Here is a 19,609-nt window from a genome sequence, read left to right as displayed (position 1 = left end):
TACAACATATTACCCCACTATAACCTTATTATTACCAAGCGTATAAAGACAGATTGTTATTGATCCGACATGTTGTTAAAGTTTATTCACAAACCTTTAACTCCCAGTCTTGCAGCTTCAGTAAACCCTCGTGGGAATTCCTCAGATCCCGACCGAAGCCCATCCTGGATCACACACACACACGCTAGCAAACACACACACACACACACACACACACACACTCTCTCTCTTTCTGTCTAACGACGGGGGCGAGCGAGGAAAGATTGCATGGTCCTGTGAGGAGAGAGAGAGAACGACATGAGGACAGATGTTTGTTACTCTGCAGTGAAACATGGTGTTGATACTCAGACTGTCTGCTCAGCGCATTTACTGTTAACATCAATTTCTCCAACATCTCAGATTTCCTGTCTTCTGCCATTAAACTGAACATCTTTGAGTTTTGTAAACTGGAAAGTTTCTGTTTTTCTGACATTTAATAGAATACAGAAACTAACCCTATTAAACTATTAATAAATATCATTTTCAGTCATCAAAACGACTTCCTAGGATCATTTTTAAATCATTGATTTTTCCAACGTCTTTCAATCACCATCAGGATTTATTGCAAACATATTAAACTGTCAAAAGTACTGCAACAATTAGTCGATTCATTGATTAGTTTGGGGCAGAAACGATTCCTCAAGTAACTCTAGAAGCTTCATGTACTCGTTTTTCCCCCGAGGACGATTATTGCAAATAGAAGAATATATTAAAAAAAGAGAGAAAACAACAGAACATGTCCGAAGTTTGGGATCATTTCAAGATGAAAAAATAAATAAAAAAACCTGTGTACAGTGTGTGTATTACAGAACAGATCTAGCCTATCACAATAGCACGCCGTCAAAGAATCCAGGACCCAGTGTATGTTTGTCCCTCACATATCTGGAGAACCGTTCATCCAGTTGACTTCACACTCAGCGGGTGAACTGCTGGGACACAAAGGAGCGCAGGGTCCTTTTGAGACACTTGACACATTTAATATTAATAAACTTGGAATAATCAAGCGAACAGTGAGCTGCTCAGCTCTATGCATAAGTGCAGCGGGGGGCGTTTAATATAAACACAATGAGCGCACACAGGAGAAAAAAACACAGGCAGTAACACTAGCCAATAGGAGCGCAGACACATTTGACTGGCAGCAGAATCAACCAATGGAAGGACAGAAACTGCTTCTACAGTTCAACCTCAGTTTAGTCTCACTGCTGAAGTTTCTGTCTGGACGTAAACCATTTAATTTATTAATTCCTTATCGTTTTAATTGATGCAGTTGTCAACTCATACAAATATATGTGGTTCTCCAGAAATAATTATCAATCAGGCACGTTTTGAACAGGCACTGCACTAGTTTCTGTAATCCCATACTCCCATTACAGACAGCAGGTTTCTGTAATCCCATACTCCCATTACATCAGGTTTCTGTAATCCCATACTGCAATTACAAACAGCAGGTTTCTGTAATCCCATACTCTCATTACAGACAGGTTTCTGTAATCCCATACTCCCATTACAGACAGGTTTCTGTAATCCCATACTCCCATTACAGACAGGTTTCTGTAATCCCATACTCCCATTACAGACAGCAGGTTTCTGTAATCCCATACTCCCATTACAGACAGCAGGTTTCTGTAATCCCATACTCCCATTACAGACAGGTTTCTGTAATCCCATACTCCCATTACAGACAGGTTTCTGTAATCCCATACTCTCATTACAGACAGGTTTCTGTAATCCCATACTGCCATTACAGACAGCAGGTTTCTGTAATCCCATACTCTCATTACAGACAGCAGGTTTCTGTAATCCCATACTCCCATTACAGACAGCAGGTTTCTGTAATCCCATACTCCCATTACAGACAGCAGGTTTCTGTAATCCCATTCTCCCATTACAGACAGCAGGTTTCTGTAATCCCATTCTCCCATTACAGACAGGTTTCTGTAATCCCATACTCCCATTACAGACAGCAGGTTTCTGTAATCCCATACTCCCATTACAGACAGCAGGTTTCTGTAATCCCATACTCCAATTACAGACAGCAGGTTTCTGTAATCCCATACTCTCATTACAGACAGCAGATTTCTGTAATCCCATACTCTCATTACAGACAGCAGGTTTCTGTAATCCCATACTCTCATTACAGACAGCAGGTTTCTGTAATCCCATACTCTCATTACAGACAGCAGGTTTCTGTAATCCCATACTCTCATTACAGACAGCAGGTTTCTGTAATCCCATACTCTCATTACAGACAGCAGGTTTCTGTAATCCCATACTCTCATTACAGACAGCAGGTTTCTGTAATCCCATACTCTCATTACAGACAGGTTTCTGTAATCCCATACTCTCATTACAGACAGGTTTCTGTAATCCCATACTCTCATTACAGACAGGTTTCTGTAATCCCATACTCTCATTACAGACAGGTTTCTGTAATCCCATACTCCCATTACAGACAGCAGGTTTCTGTAATCCCATACTCTCATTACAGACAGCAGGTTTCTGTAATCCCATACTCTCATTACAGACAGCAGGTTTCTGTAATCCCATACTCTCATTACAGACAGCAGGTTTCTGTAATCCCATACTCTCATTACAGACAGCAGGTTTCTGTAATCCCATACTCTCATTACAGACAGCAGGTTTCTGTAATCCCATACTCTCATTACAGACAGCAGGTTTCTGTAATCCCATACTCTCATTACAGACAGCAGGTTTCTGTAATCCCATACTCCCATTACAGACAGCAGGTTTCTGTAATCCCATACTCCCATTACAGACAGGTTTCTGTAATCCCATACTCTCATTACAGACAGCAGGTTTCTGTAATCCCATACTGCCATTACAGACAGCAGGTTTCTGTAATCCCATACTCCCATTACAGACAGCAGGTTTCTGTAATCCCATACTCCCATTACAGACAGCAGGTTTCTGTAATCCCATACTCCCATTACAGACAGGTTTCTGTAATCCCATACTCCCATTACAGACAGCAGGTTTCTGTAATCCCATACTCCCATTAGACAGGTTTCTGTAATCCCATACTCCCATTAGACAGGTTTCTGTAATCCCATACTCCCATTAGACAGGTTTCTGTAATCCCATACTCCCATTACAGCAGGTTTCTGTAATCCCATACTCCCATTACAGACAGGTTTCTGTAATCCCATACTCCCATTACAGCAGGTTTCTGTAATCCCATACTCCCATTACAGACAGGTTTCTGTAATCCCATACTCCCATTACAGACAGGTTTCTGTAATCCCATACTCCCATTACAGACAGGTTTCTGTAATCCCATACTCCCATTACAGCAGGTTTCTGTAATCCCATACTCTCATTACAGACAGCAGGTTTCTGTAATCCCATACTCCCATTACAGACAGCAGGTTTCTGTAATCCCATACTCCCATTACAGACAGGTTTCTGTAATCCCATACTCCCATTACAGACAGGTTTCTGTAATCCCATACTCTCATTACAGACAGGTTTCTGTAATCCCATACTCCCATTACAGACAGGTTTCTGTAATCCCATACTGCCATTACAGACAGGTTTCTGTAATCCCATACTCTCATTACAGACAGGTTTCTGTAATCCCATACTGCCATTACAGACAGGTTTCTGTAATCCCATACTGCCATTACAGACAGGTTTCTGTAATACCATACTCTCATTACAGACAGGTTTCTGTAATCCCATACTCTCATTACAGACAGGTTTCTGTAATCCCATACTCCCATTACAGACAGGTTTCTGTAATACCATACTCCCATTACAGACAGGTTTCTGTAATCCCATACTCTCATTACAGACAGGTTTCTGTAATCCCATACTGCCATTACAGACAGGTTTCTGTAATCCCATACTCCCATTACAGACAGCAGGTTTCTGTAATCCCATACTCCCATTACAGCAGATTTCTGTAATCCCATACTCCCATTACAGACAGGTTTCTGTAATCCCATACTCCCATTACAGACAGCAGGTTTCTGTAATCCCATACTCCCATTACAGCAGGTTTCTGTAATCCCATACTCTCATTACAGACAGGTTTCTGTAATCCCATACTCTCATTACAGACAGGTTTCTGTAATCCCATACTCCCATTACAGACAGGTTTCTGTAATCCCATACTCCCATTACAGACAGGTTTCTGTAATCCCATACTCCCATTACAGACAGCAGGTTTCTGTAATCCCATACTCTCATTACAGACAGGTTTCTGTAATCCCATACTCCCATTACAGACAGCAGGTTTCTTGTTTACATGACAGTAAAGAAATCAGTTTTGTGGAGATGTAATCTGTAATCTGGCGACTCGGCTGCATTTTAACACACTGCAGGATAATAAAAGTCAATGATTTCTGTCAAACTTCTCACTTCTGAAAATACCATGATCAATCATCATTTTAGGATTGATCACTCTCCATACAACATGCATCTTAACAATCACTGACACATGATCAATTATTTTGGTCTAATTTATTTCATTTTATAATATATATATATATATATATATATATATATATATATAATTTAATATTTATTTTGTTTCTCATTTTTGTACATTTACATTAGATAAATTGGTGAAATGATGTTTCCAAAGTCAGTGAGTCATCGTGTTGAATAATCGTGATCCTAATATTGACCATAATAAAGGTGATTATGGTTTTTGCCCTGCCGGGAGGTTTGGACACACAGGGCTCTTTAACACGGGACTAAACGACATGAACCTCCTGTTGGCTGAGCGGAGCCATGTTGCTTTGGAAATTACACCTCTGTGTGTGTTTAGTGACTGGAATAGTTGCAACAGACTCATCGTAAATGTTTCAGCCCCCGTTTCTTTCAAAGAAACAGCAGCTCATGTTGTTGAGTGTAGGGCTCTGCTATCCTTGCAATGACCTTTTCAGAAAATGATTTATTTGATGTCACAGGTTTACAGAGATGGATTTACATTTTTAAACACTTGTCAGCAGTTGTCAGTTTGGACAATTCATCTTCTCAAATGAAGACTATTTGGATAAAAGCTTCAGTTACTTCTGTGTGATTTCCTTTACTTTTCCCCCTTTCCTCTGACTAACACATGGAAATATCCCCATACATTTTGTTTTCAAAGAATATCATATTACAGTCTTAAAGTATCCAACCTAAAAGAATACTTGACATTTTTTTGTTCATTGTGTTCAGGGATGTTTGCCTCAGGGAGTGGGCTGCATCTTTTTTCTTTTGTCTGTGTGATAAATTCAGAATTTGAGTATTTTTCTTTTTTTTCACACACCAGTATGTAGAAGAGGTGTATTTTCATGAATAACTGTCATTACATGTTGGCTGTGTGTGACTGTTGTTCCTGTCGGAGAAGACAGTAAAGGTTAACGTTGGGCCTGAGCTGACGTTAGGTTGAAACTTCCTGTCGGAGAAGACAGTAGAGGTTAACGTTGGGCCTGAGCTGAAGTTAGGTTGAAACTTCCTGTCTGAGAAGACAGTAAAGGTTAACCTTGGGCCTGAGCTGACGTTAGGTTGAAACTTCCTGTCGGAGAAGACAGTAGAGGTTAACGTTGGGCCTGAGCTGAAGTTAGATTGAAACTTCCTGTCGGAGAAGACAGTAAAGGTTAACGTTGGGCCTGAGCTGAAGTTAGGTTGAAACTTCCTGTCGGAGAAGACAGTAGAGGTTAACGTTGGGCCTGAGCTGAAGTTAGATTGAAACTTCCTGTCGGAGAAGACAGTAAAGGTTAACGTTGGGCCTGAGCTGAAGTTAGATTGAAACTTCCTGTCGGAGAAGACAGTAAAGGTTAACGTTGGGCCTGAGCTGAAGTTAGGTTGAAACTTCCTGTCGGAGAAGACAGTAGAGGTTAACGTTGGGCCTGAGCTGAGGTTAGGTTGAAACTTCCTGTCGGAGAAGACAGTAAAGGTTAACTTTGGGCCTGAGCTGAAGTTAGATTGAAACTTCCTGTCGGAGAAGACACTAAAGGTTAACGTTGGGCCTGAGCTGAGGTTAGGTTGAAACCTCCTGTCTGAGAAGACAGTAGAGGTTAACGTTGGGCCTGAGCTGAGGTTAGATTGAAACTTCCTGTCGGAGAAGACACTAAAGGTTAACGTTGGGCCTGAGCTGAGGTTAGGTTGAAACCTCCTGTCTGAGAAGACAGTAGAGGTTAACGTTGGGCCTGAGCTGAAGTTAGGTTGAAACTTCCTGTCGGAGAAGACACTAAAGGTTAACCTTGGGCCTGAGCTGAAGTTAGATTGAAATTTCCTGTCGGAGAAGACAGTAGAGGTTAACGTTGGGCCTGAGCTGAGGTTAGGTTGAAACTTCCTGTCTGAGAAGACAGTAGAGGTTAACGTTGGGCCTGAGCTGAAGTTAGGTTGAAACTTCCTGTCGGAGAAGACAGTAGAGGTTAACGTTGGGCCTGAGCTGAAGTTAGGTTGAAACTTCCTGTCGGAGAAGACAGTAGAGGTTAACGTTGGGCCTGAGCTGAAGTTAGGTTGAAACTTCCTGTCGGAGAAGACACTAAAGGTTAACGTTGGGCCTGAGCTGAAGCACGATTTTATCAGCACATCATCGGTATCGGCTGATAAAAGCTCTAAAATGATTTTTTTTTTGTTGCAGCTTTAGTTTTGACAGTTTAATATGTTTGTATATTATTTGCCGATTTGTTGCCATCTCCTCCGCTGCCTGACTGTTTCCATCCACGGACTGTTTCACCCAGACGCTCCCGGTGTTTCCTCCGCAGGCTCCACTTCACTCAAGCTGCCCGACAGACCCGCTGCCTCTTCCCACTTTAACCTGAATAACAAACCACGGCTCAGTGCTCCAGTTGGATCCACATGCAGGACCGGGCTAACGTTAGCTGGGAGGCTAGCTGAGGCTAGCTGGCTGTGCTTCCCTCCGGCCATGCTGCGGCTAACGCTCCGCTAGCTACAATGAGTTGGAAATATCGGCATATCGGGTATTGGCAAAAAATCCAGTATCATGCATCCCTAATTTATGCCTTACTTTTAGGTTGTGTGTATACCCTTTTTTAATTTTAATAATTTGGTTTTTTTTTTAATTTACTTGTTTTTGCATTTGAGAAAATGTTTCCTTTAAAACCCAGAATGTAATATGCCACTTAAAATAATAATATGCACTAAAAGTTCTGGCAGATAATATGCAAATTACACAATAAAAATGTTGATTTTTCTAAAGAGGAAACAATTAGCTGAATATCTTTTCACCATTTTCTGACTTTTGATAAACCAATCTACTAATCAATTAATGGAAAAAAAAAACAGATTAATAGATAATGAAAATAATCATTAGTTGCAGCTCTGAACTAAAATGCCAGTTTAGATTCAGTTTACTGTTAATCTGACTTCCAGCAGAAGTTGGAAGTAAATATGAAGGTGAGTAATTAAGTGGTAATGAACATTACTTAGCTGATTAATTGATCATTACACTCAGCATTAGCCGCATGGCTAATCAAAACCACTCTTTAGATTAATTATAAACCTTAAATCGCCTCCATATTGCATTAGATATCTTCACATCTTAGTTTTATTCCACCAAAACTTCTGAAAACATCCTCAAACTTCTCCTCAAAACATTTCACACTGATTTGCAAACCGCTCAAAAACCTTCATTAACCCTCAACAGCATCCAACAATTTAAACTGTCTTAAACTGCTTTAATATCTAAATCTGAAAACCTTTCAATTCAGTCTTTACAAACTGCTTTAATATCTAAGTCTGAAAACCTTTCAATTCAGTCTTTACAAACTGCTTTAATATCTAAGTCTGAAAACCTTTCAATTCAGTCTTTACAAACTGCTTTAACGTCTCAGCAGTAAAACTTTTAACTTCTTTGATAACTCAATCAGAAAGATGCAGAAAACTTTAAATTCCATCAGAACCGACGTAGAGCGGAAGCTAGGCTAAAGCTAGCCGCGCCTCCCCATTTAAACCAATGGAAAACTGGAGCTAGCAGGCTACCAGGATAACGGCAGCTCTGGAGTTTCCATTGGAACTGATGGAAAACTGGAGCTAGGAAGCTAACGGCTAATGTGACATTCCGTTAAAAACAGCGTTTATCTCAGAAACAACTCACAGAGTGACAGGAACAAACTTTCTCTCTCCGTGTCCATGTTTTTCTCCCGTTTTCCCGGTAAATAAAGACAAGATGACGGAGGAGGAGGAGTGGGAGAGTCGGGAGAGGTTCGGTGTTTTTCGACTTCTCCTCGGCAGTTTTCAGCCGCAGTACACGCCGTGAAGCGGCTGTTTTCGGCGGCAGACTCGCTGTCCGGTCACCGCGGTCCTCTGCCGTCCTCCGGCCGGCTCATTTCTTTCTCTTTCCCGTGTTTTTCTCCTCCGTTTGCCCGGCTTCCCCTCCTCTCGTCCGGCTATACGGCTAACGGCTAACAGGGAGGGGCTTCCGCGGGAAACGGAAAGGGGGAGAAGAAGGAGGAGGGGGCCATTTTACTTTGTTTCTGTTTTTTTAATACTTGCTTAAAGACAATAGCATATACAACAACAACAGCAACAACACACGGCCCAGGGGTACAGGCAGATATCCTGGGACAACAAGGCTCTTCATTCAAAAGTGTAAATCACAGCACCAACTTGAGTCAAAGATGCTCCAGTATCAGTCCTGCAGGGTCACAAAGGTTGCGTATAATAGCACAGTCCTTTAGGGTTATAGACTTATCCTAACCCTAAACATTAACTTTAGAGTGCTTTGAATATTTCATGGTATCCACATATTCATTAAGTTAATTCTTAAAAACAGGAAAGAATGGTTTAGAACAACTGAACTTGCATTTATGGATGTGGTATTTAGCAAGTAAAAATAAAAGATTTATTATAAAACATTTTCCTTCATTTTCCAACTTGCAGGATGACCGCTGCTCCACCCGTCTAAATCTTTGTAAGGTGCTGGAAGTAGGGCTGCTGCAATAGCTGCAGTATTGCAATACAGCACAATAGACAAACCGCGGTGGGTGGCAAGAAATCGCCACAACCACGCTACGTTCACAGTTTTTTCATTATAGGCCCTTCTTGTTTTAATCTTAATTGCGTGCATATTGAATGTTTGGTGGCTCCTCCAGTCCAGCGGCTCTGAAGAATCACTTTGTGAGTTCTCGCTGCATGGACCCTCACATGAGCTGCTCGCAGCTAGCATCCAGGCTAACAAGCTAACCTGGCGCCCACCTAACAGACCCGGGCTCGGGGTGAGGTGACCGGGGTTTGGTGCTGATGCTCAGTAGTTAAAAAACATCTGTATGAATATTTTGTCTCATTTATATGTTTAGACTCTCCCGGGTCACCGCTAACCAAGCAGGCTGCCATTTAACTTGTGAGGTAAACTAGTTTTCCACCAGTTATATAACTAAAGGCGCGTCCATCCAGACTCTATTCATAAATCCCACATTTAAGGGGATTCAGCTGCAGGCCGTTTCCTACCACAACATGATTTAAAGTGTTCATCAGTTACTGCGGCTCCATTCGGCCGACATATAATCAGACTAACATACCTTCATTTTCACAAAAAAAGTGCTAATATTGTACATGACCACATACTGTGCTGTTGAGACACCCTGAATCACCGCAGGGGATATTTCTTCTCTGCGACAGCCCCAGCTGGAAGCATGAATGAGTCCAAACTTGATTAAAGAGATTTCCGCACACTTAGATCTATGCAGTATTTCATTTTATTTTATTTTGAGCTGTTGGTCTGTCAGACCTTCATCAGAGCAAACATGATTCAATAATGAACAGGCAGGAAAAAATCATTAATCCCATTCTAATCATTGGCGGTATGCAGTACACACACCCTGCTGGAAACCATACTTGTTATAGATCACAAAAAAGGGGTGGAACACAGTGAATATAGAAAAAATGTATAAAATCAGGAAGTACCTTACAGTAGTAGTCAAGTCAGTTTTATTTATAAAGCACCAAATCACAACAGAAGTTATATCAGGGCTCTTCCCACATAGAGCAGGTCTAGACTGAACTCTTTAATCTACAGAGACCCAACATTCCTCCAAACTCCCCTTTAACGGGAAGAAACCTCCAGCAGAACCGGACTCTAGGTGGCGCCATCTGCCTCGACCGGTTGGGTTGAGAGAGAAGTAGAGAGACACACAGAAGCATAATAACAACAATAATAATAATAGAGATGTGATTAGTAATAATAATAATAATAGCAGGCGTGGACGTCAAGCAGGATCAGGCGGTCTGTGACCCTGATCAATATGAACCTGCAAGACGAGAAAGCACAAAAACTCAATGGAAGAAGCCAAGTTAGTAACAAGCATTGATGTTACATGAATGCATACAGATGGAGAGGAGGAGGAGGAGAGAGGTGCATCATGGGAAGTCCCCCAGCAGTCTAGGCCTATAGCAGCATAACTAAGGGCTGATCCAAGGCGAGCCTGGTCGGCCCTAACTATAAGCTTTATCAAAAAGGAAAGTTTTAAGCCTACTCTTAAACATAGAGAGGGTGTGGGCGGTGACCCCCCCCCCCCTGCATCTTCTGGCGGTGAGGAGCCAGCTGAGAGCAGTGATCAGCGACAGGGAAAGGATGAGCATCAGAGCAGTTCAGAAAACACAACCATTGAAACTGATAACAAAGAGAGTGAAAAAGTAAATGATAACCTGTCAGTGTGTGAGGACCTCATTGAAGACGAAGACATGTCTGATGATGATTTGTTAAAACTGTCACAAAAGAGGAAAAGTTCAGAGCCTGTCCAGAGTAGTGCAAAAGCCATCAAAGTCACTAAAGGGACAAAAACTGGAAAATCTTTAGCAGAGTCAGAAAGTGATTTGTCACTGACCCAGGAGGACCAGCAGAGCCGCTACTCTCCTGCTGGTATAAAGAGCTTTCTGCAGGGAACGAAGGGATCCAGGCTGGTGAAAGTAGAGGATCACTTTGCAGACCTGAAGCAGTTTGTAGAGTCAGCGAAGCCTCTGACGAAAAGATCAGGAAACTTTGGAGATGATGTTTTGACAGATCAGGAAATTTATCGTCTGAAGAAAGTGCTGCTTAAAGTAAAAGCACAAATCACTGCTGATGATGATGTTTAGACGAAGGTTCTTGTGTTTTTCTCTCTTCCTGTTATGTTTTCCTACTGTTATGTTTCTTTTAAGCTTCTCTCTCTCCATGTGTGAATTCAAAATAGGCACTTTAAACTTGAATGGAGCCAGGGATGATAGTAAAACAGCTGCGTTCTTTAAGCTGATGGAGCTGAAGAACATAGATGTAATGCTACTTCAGGAAACACACAGTAGTGCAGATAATGAAAGTGACTGGAGGAGAGGATGTAACGGGGAAGTCATTCTGAGCCATAAGTCCAGCTGTAGTGGAGGAGTGGGGATTGTCTTTTCCAGGAGCTTCTTGCCTTCTTCTTGTGAAGTTGAGGAAATTATTAAAGGCTGTTTATTGAAGGTCAAAGCTCAATTTGAAAATATTACCGTAGTTTTCGTCAATGTTTATGCACCAACCAAGGGGGTGGACAGACTAGCGGTACTAGATGTTTTATGTGACACTATCAGGAACTGCAGTAGTGATGAGTATTTGTTTTTAGGAGGTGATTTTAACTGTACTGAAAATCCAAAGCTGGATAGAAACCACCAAGAGCCTCATCCTGCTTCATCACGCAGGTTCAGACAGTTGACTGAAGCTCATGAGTTGTCAGATGTGTGGAGGATGTTTTATAAAAGTCACAGGCAGTACACCTGGAGTCACTCTAAAGACAATGTGTTATCTCTGGCCAGGCTGGACCGTCTGTATTCTTTTAAACATCACATGAACCTTTTTAAAAGTTGTCACATTAACCCAGTGGGCTTCTCTGATCACTGTCTGGTTTTTTGCTGTGTTTTTATAAAAAATGTGCGTTTACAGAGTGCTTACTGGCATTTTAACACTGCCCTGCTTCATGACAAGGCTTTTAGAGCAGCTTTTGAATGTTTTTGGTTTACCCACAGAAAATGTAAGTCTGACTTTGCCTGTGTTCAACAGTGGTGGGATTTTGGGAAATCACAGATTAAACAGCTGTGTCAGCAGTTCACTCGTAATGTCACTAGAGACAGAACCAGATCTATGAGGTACCTGGAGACTCAGGTGGTAGAACTGCAGAGTTTAGCAGGTTCTACAGGAGATCGAGGGCTTTTAGATTCCCTCAAGTCTAAAAAGTCGGCTTTGGCCAACCTGCTGGGCATCGCAGCACAGGGAGCTCTGGTCAGGTCACGGTTCCTTGACATCACGCAGATGGACGCCCCCTCTCACTTCTTCTTTGGTCTGGAGAGGAAAAATGGACAGAGAAAGATTGTTCACTCTCTGCGATCCAGCAGCGGCTCTGCAATCTCAGATTCTTCTGAGATTAGGAAATTTGCAGTCAGTTTTTATAAAGATCTGTATAAGAGTGAACTAATAGACAATCCAGATGTGTGCAGCAGCTTCTTCACCGGTCTTCCTCAGGTGGATGCTGGAGCCAATGCAAAGCTGGAGGCTCCGGTATCCATTAATGAACTGTATACTGCTCTGATGAGCTTACAGAGTGGAAGAGCTCCAGGTATAGACGGTCTGCCTGTTGACTTCTATAAATCCTTCTGGTCCGTGTTGGGCGAAGACCTGTTGGAGGTTGTCACAAGCAGCCTGGAGAGAGGACGGCTGCCTCTGAGCTGCAGGAGGGCGGTCATCACTTTGCTGCCCAAGAAGGGAGACCTGCAGGAGCTGAAGAACTGGAGACCTGTTTCTCTGCTCTGCACAGACTACAAGATACTGTCCAAGGTCCTGGCCAGCAGACTCAGAGAGGTGATGGCTTCTGTCATCCACACTGATCAGACATACTGCGTGCCCGGCAGGCTGATAAGTGACAATGTCACCTTAATTCGGGATGTTCTGGAGGTCTCCAGCTCATTGGCTGTAGACACTGGTCTGATTTCAATAGACCAGGAAAAGGCTTTTGACCGGGTTGAACACCAGTATCTTTGGCAAACTTTAGCTGCTTTCGGGTTCAACCCTGGTTTCATAGCCAAGATCCAGGTTCTGTATAGTGACATTGCGAGTGTTGTGAAAATCAACGGAGGTCTGAGTGCTCCTTTCAGTGTCCAGAGGGGGGTCAGGCAGGGCTGCTCTCTGTCCGGCATGCTCTACTCTCTGGCCATCGAGCCACTGCTCCACAAACTGAGGAATGATGTGACTGGTGTTTGTTTTCCTGACTGTGATGCCTCTTTTAAACTGTCGGCGTACGCTGATGATGTCATTGTCCTGGTCAACACACAGAGAGATATTGATGTGTTAGTGAACACTGTTAATCTGTTTGGTTGCATATCCTCTGCTAAAGTAAACTGGGGGAAGAGTGAGGCTGTCATGGTGGGGGATCGGCTGGTGGATCAACTCAGGTTACCTGGAGGTCTGGTCTGGAAAAAAGGAGGGCTAAAATACCTTGGAGTTTTTCTGGGCAATGAAATGTTCTTACAGAAAAACATCTCTTGGTTTCACTGCCTCATCAGAATGCATCATATGTTGAAAACATACTTCATATTTTTTATTTCAGTCAGTTTTTCATTGAGTGGTGTTACTGGTGTTACTGGTGTTACTGGGACAGTCACAGTTATTCAGGGCTCTTAGTCTTGTAATGCTTCATTTTTTATTTTTTATAATTTTGCAGATTATATTATTCTAACATGAATACATAATATAATACTTAACTATTCGTAATAACAACAACATCAATAAACATGGACGTGAACTCTGAGCTGCGTGTTTCCAAACTGGGAAAGTTTCCCACATGAGGAAAAGATCCTCATCATGTGGGACACTTTGATATTTACTGTTTGTTCTCTGAGTGTGAATATCAGATATCAGATATCTATATATATAGAATGGGATCAAACACACAATAAGAGATATGTCATTATGATAATTATGTAATATCAGATTAAACTATATTACTATAGTAAAGCGACGAGAATGCAAAAAATAAGCAAAATATTGACAGAGAAATAATATTTATTAATTCTTCATTGATGCCTTTGGTTTTTTGTTAATTGGTTTAATTGTCTTGTTGGATTCTGGTTCTGTTCATTTGTATAATCTCACAATGTTTTCAGGTTATTATCAGACTGTTTTCTTTCTGTCTTTCATGTTTCTTATTGTTCTGCTTAGTCAGCAAAAAACAGACAAAAATAACAGTTTGTAAAAAAAGATTAACATCTTTGTATGTGTCTGATTTAAAATGAAGTCTGTTTCCTGTTTCCTGTCCAACAACAACAACGTGACGCATTACACAATTAAACAAACAGAGAAGAAGAGGAGGAGGAGGAAGAGGAGGGGCTCCACAGAGATGACAGAGGGGGGAGGGGCCGGTAGGGGGGGGTCAGCAGGTAGAACGGGGGGGGAGGGGCTGGTGAGCGGGGGGGGGGGGGGGGGGGGGGGGGTCAGCTGGTAGAACGGGGGGGGGAGGGGCCGGTGAGCAGGAGGGGGGGGTCAGCTGGTAGAACGGGGGGGGGGGGGGCAGGTGAGCAGGAGGGGGGGGTCAGCTGGTAGAACGGGGGGGGAGGGGCCGGTGAGCAGGTGAGGGAGTGTCAGCAGGTAGAACAGGTTTGGGCGAGGCGGGCGAGAGAGCTTCACACAGACAGAGAATCAGATTTTATTTTCTGTCATTTCTTCAGTTTGTGTCGTTATTTAAACTTCAAACCACTGACAGAGAAGAAGAGGAAGAAGAAGAAGAAGAAGAAGAAGAAGAAGAAGAAGAAGAAGAAGAAGAAGAAGTTTGTCCTCTGTGTGTCTGGAGGAAGAAGAAGCTCTGAACAGGTGAGTCAGCTGAAGGAATGTGATGAAATACAGCAGTAAAAGTACAAATACATGAAGCGATTAAAGTTTCACTGAGTATTTTCTGTATTTGTGTTTAATTCGCTCTAAAAGTCAGTTTGAGTCGATACAGCAGCGACTAAGTTCTGTGTTCATGTTAGTTTTGATTACTGAGGCAGACTAAGCTGGTTTATAATCTGTTTAAATGTTCACGTCTCAGTTTGTTATTGATTTTTAATAAGTTGTTTATCCTTTGGAAGTCATATAAACATGATTTTAAAGGCTGATAAAGTTCACCTGATGTGTTGCTGCCGTATTGATCCAAACTTTAACACAGTGATGTTTACAAGTTTAGTCACAACTGTTTGACTTTATGATGATTGATGTTAATATATAAATGATTAAACCCAGATTAAATATTAAATATCATCAGTATCAGTCTTCTCTGTCTGCATCACAATCTTTATTATCTTTATAATAATCCTCATTAGTTTGAGATTCCTTCATCTAAATATCAGAAGCTCCAGCTGCAAGAACAAGATCATCTCATATAGTTTCACAGGTTGATATTTTAGTGTAAACTGAATCTGACTCTGATGAATCTCTGATCAGATCTGGAACTAAAAGCTGCTTCTTTTCCAAAATGTTTTGAATGTTAAGCTCTGAAAATCAACATATGACTGCATGTAAAGACGTTTCTGCCTCCAGTGTGTTTGACTAAAAAAACATCATCTCAAATAGTCACTAAGACAAATTTTAAAACTTTTAACGACAAGCGTTTTGACCTTATGACCTATTTATTTATCATTTATGGTGATATTCAGCACTTGTTTTATTCCAGATGTGGAAGTAGCTCTAGATTACTTCAGGAGAAGCTTAAAGCTCCATAAACACCTTTTAAAAGATTTAGAATAACAGACGATCAGCTGCAGTCAGAGCTGCTGCTCCCATTATTGTCTGTTCAGCTAGAAGATGAAGCTGCAGGAACCTCCCACATTAATTACCTGTTGATCTTGTTCTGGAAGCTCTGCAGAAAGTCAACTGAGATTATCTGCATCTCTTATTAAGAGAAACATCACGTATATGTTGAGCCTTCCTGTGGTTGGAGACAGTTGGTCTCAACAACGATCTAATAATCCTGAAGTCGTTAGTGAATAACCAGCTCAGCTTCATCATCTCAGCTTCTCCTCAGCTTCATCATCTCAGCTTCATCATCTCAGCTTCTCCTCAGCTTCATCATCTCAGCTTCATCATCTCAGCTTCTCTTCAGCCATCACACTAGAAGGAAATGTACAGATGGATCATTACTGGCTTTGATAGAGATGCTTGCAGCCGGTTTCAGAGTTAGTCATGTGTAGAGGGTCATGTGACAGACGTCAGCGTGTAGAGGGTCATGTGACAGACGTCAGCGTGTGGAGGGTCATGTGACAGACGTCAGCGTGTAGAGGGTCATGTGACAGACGTCAGCGTGTAGAGGGTCATGTGACAGACGTCAGCGTGTGGAGGGTCATGTGACAGACGTCAGCTTGTGAGGGTCATGTGACATGTCAGTGTGTGGAGGGTCATGTGACAGACGTCAGCGTGTAGAGGGTCATGTGACAGACGTCAGCGTGTGGAGGGTCATGTGACAGACGTCAGCGTGTGGAGGGTCATGTGACAGACGTCAGCGTGTGGAGGGTCATGTGACAGACGTCAGCGTGTGGAGGGTCATGTGACAGACGTCAGCTTGTGGAGGGTCATGTGACAGACGTCAGCTTGTGGAGGGTCATGTGACAGACGTCAGCGTGTAGAGGGTCATGTGACAGACGTCAGCGTGTGGAGGGTCATGTGACAGACGTCAGCTTGTGGAGGGTCATGTGACAGACGTCAGCGTGTAGAGGGTCATGTGACAGACGTCAGCGTGTGGAGGGTCATGTGACAGACGTCAGCGTGTGGTGGGTCATGTGACAGACGTCAGCTTGTGGAGGGTCATGTGACAGATTCCTTACGGTGGTGCTGGAGGCCAGGGTAATGCCATCCAGAGTAGCTTTATCATTAGATAATGTGTTTCTAAGGTGTTTAGGGCCAAACACAATAACTTCAGTTTTATCTGAGTTTAGTAGCAGAAAATTGCAGGTCATCCAGGTCTTTATGTCGTTAAGGCATGTTTGGAGTTTGTTTAACTGATTGGTTTCATTTGGCTTCATTGATAAATATAATTGGGTATCATCTGCATAACAATGAAAATTTATGGAGTGTTTCCCAATAATATTACCTAAAGGAAGCATATACAGGGTGAATAGAACTGGTCCAAGTACAGAACCTTGTGGAACTCCGTGTCTAACTTTTGCCTTCATGGAGGATTCATCATTAACATGTACAAACTGAAATCGGTCTGATAAATAGGACTTAAACCAGCTTAATGCAGTTCCTTTAATGCCAATTAAATGTTCCAGTCTCTGCAAAAGGATTTGATGGTCAATTGTGTCAAATGCAGCACTAAGATCTAACAGGACAAGTATAGAGACAAATCCTTTGTCTGATGCAGTTAGGAGGTCATTTGTGACTTTCACCAGTGCTGTCTCTGTGCTATGATGCCTCTAAATCCTGACTGAAAATCCTCAAATAAACTATTGTTATGTAGAAAGTCACTTAACTGATTAGAGACTGCTTTCTCAAGGATCTTAGAGAGAAATGGAAGGTTAGATATAGGTCTATAATTGGCTAAAACACCTGAATCAAGAGTAGGCTTCTTAAGAAGAGGTTTAATTACAGCTACTTTAAAGGGGTGTGATACATAGCCTGTTACTAAAGACAGATTGATTATATCTAGTAAAGAAGTGCTCACTAAGGGTAAGGCTTCCTTAAGCATCCTAGTTGGGATGGGATCTAAGAGACAGGTTGATGGTTTAGCTGAACAAATCATTGAAGTTAGTTCAGACAAGTCTACTGGAGAAAAACAGTCCAAATATATGTCAGGATTTACAGCTGTTTCTAAGGTTCCTGTGTTTGGGGAGAGAACGGTGCCTGTTGAGGGCAGGAGATGGTTAATTTTGTCTCTAATAGTTAGAATTTTATCATTAAAGAAGCTCATAAAGTCGTTACTACTGAGAGCTATAGGAATACATGGATCAATAGAGTTATGACTCTTTGTCAGCCAAAGTGCTGAAAAGGAACCTAGGGCTGTTTTTATTCTCTTCTATTAATGCTGAGTAATAGGCGGCTCTGGCATTACAGAGGGCCTTCCTATATGTTTTAACACTATCTTGCCAGACTAAGCGAGATTCTTCTAGTTTGCTGGAACGCCAAATCCTTTCATATGTTCGTGGTTTGCTTTAATTTGCAGGTTTGGGAGTTAAACCATGGAGCTAACCTCTTATGTTTTATTATCTTCCTTTTTAAGGGGGCGATGGAGTCGAGTGTTTGTCTTAGTGAGCCTGCAGCATTATCAATAAGATGATCAGTTTGGGAGGGACTAAAGTTAACATAAGAGTCCTCTGTAGTATTGAGACATGGCAGTGAATTCAGTACTGATGGAACTGCTTCCTTAAATTTATCTACAACACTATCAGAGAGACATCTAGTGAGGACATTTTTGTCTAATGGTGTATAATCCAGTAATAGGAATTCAAAAGTTATTAAGTAATGATCTGATAAAATAGGATTTTGTGGAAAAATTATTAAATGTTCAATTTCAATCCCATAATTCAGAACAAGGTCTAGGGTGTGGTTCAGACAGTGAGTGGGATTATTTACACACTGAGAGAAGCCAGTTGAGTCTAATAATGAGATAAATGCAGTGCTGAGACTGTCATTATCAACGTCCACATGAATATTAAATCACCTACTATAATTACTTTATCTGTACTAAGGACTAAATACGACACAGTTCACTGTTTATATCAGTGAAATGATTTGTTGTGATTCGTCTTTATGCAGACGACACTGTTTTATTCTGGATGAAACTGCAGCAACACAAATAAAAACAAATTCATAGTTTTCTTTGGATCCAATAATATCGACTTCTGTAACCTGCATATCTCAGCTATCAATGGTTATCATGGTCATAAGCCCCGCCTCCTCCCGCCTCCCCCCGCCTCCTCCCGCCTCCTCCATGTTAGCTTTATTTTAGGTTGTGATGATGTTTTCTCTCATTTTCCTGATAAGTTTGTGTTTAATTAGATATTTGATGATATAAAAAGGTGATGATGATGATGAGGATGATGAGGAGGAGGATGTGATGATGATGAGGAGGATGTGATGATGATGATGGTGATGATGATGATGAGGATGATGAAGATAGTGATGTTGAGGATGGTGATGATGATGATGATGGTGATGATGATGAGGATGATGATGGTGAGGAGGATGTGATGATGAGGAGGATGTGATGATGATGATGATGATGATGATGATGGTGATGATGATGAGGATGATGATGGTGAGGAGGATGTGATGATGAGGAGGATGTGATGATGATGATGATGATGATGAGGATGATGATAGTGATGATGATGATGATGATGGTGATGATGATGATGAGGAGGATGTGATGATGATGAGGAGGATGTGATGATGATGAGAATGAGGAAGATTGTGATGATGGTGATGATGAGGATGATGATGATAATGATGATGATGATGAGGATGAGGATGAGGATGAGGATGATGATGATGATGATGATGATGAGGATGATGATGATGAGGATGAGGATGATGAGGATGAGGATGAGGATGAGGATGATGATGATGATGATGAGGATGATGATGATGATGATGAGAATGAGGATGATGATGATGAGGATG

At 41.8% G+C, this 19,609-nt stretch overlaps 1 protein-coding gene across 3 annotated transcripts in view; it reads right to left on the bottom strand.

The window, feature by feature from the left end:
• The window catches only part of fer (fer (fps/fes related) tyrosine kinase), a 33,550-nt gene extending 25,064 nt beyond the window's left edge, over positions 1 to 8,486 (bottom strand). For 2 of the 3 annotated variants that reach the window (XM_042394729.1, XM_042394730.1), the window contains exons 1-2: positions 8,117 to 8,477; positions 95 to 273 (exon numbers count right to left, since the gene is read on the bottom strand). In XM_042394729.1, the coding sequence (XP_042250663.1) occupies positions 95 to 163 (69 nt within the window). In that variant the 5' untranslated portion in view covers positions 164 to 273; positions 8,117 to 8,477. Of the gene's footprint in view, positions 1 to 94; positions 274 to 8,116 lie in introns of all 3 variants that reach the window. The other variant, XM_042394731.1, reaches the window with a different exon arrangement.
• Positions 8,487 to 19,609: the final 11,123 nt, after the last annotated feature.

This window comes from Thunnus maccoyii, chromosome 19 (assembly GCF_910596095.1).
Source record: "Thunnus maccoyii chromosome 19, fThuMac1.1, whole genome shotgun sequence".
Lineage (NCBI taxonomy): Eukaryota > Metazoa > Chordata > Actinopteri > Scombriformes > Scombridae > Thunnus > Thunnus maccoyii.
This window is presented reverse-complemented; position numbering and strand designations above follow the sequence as displayed.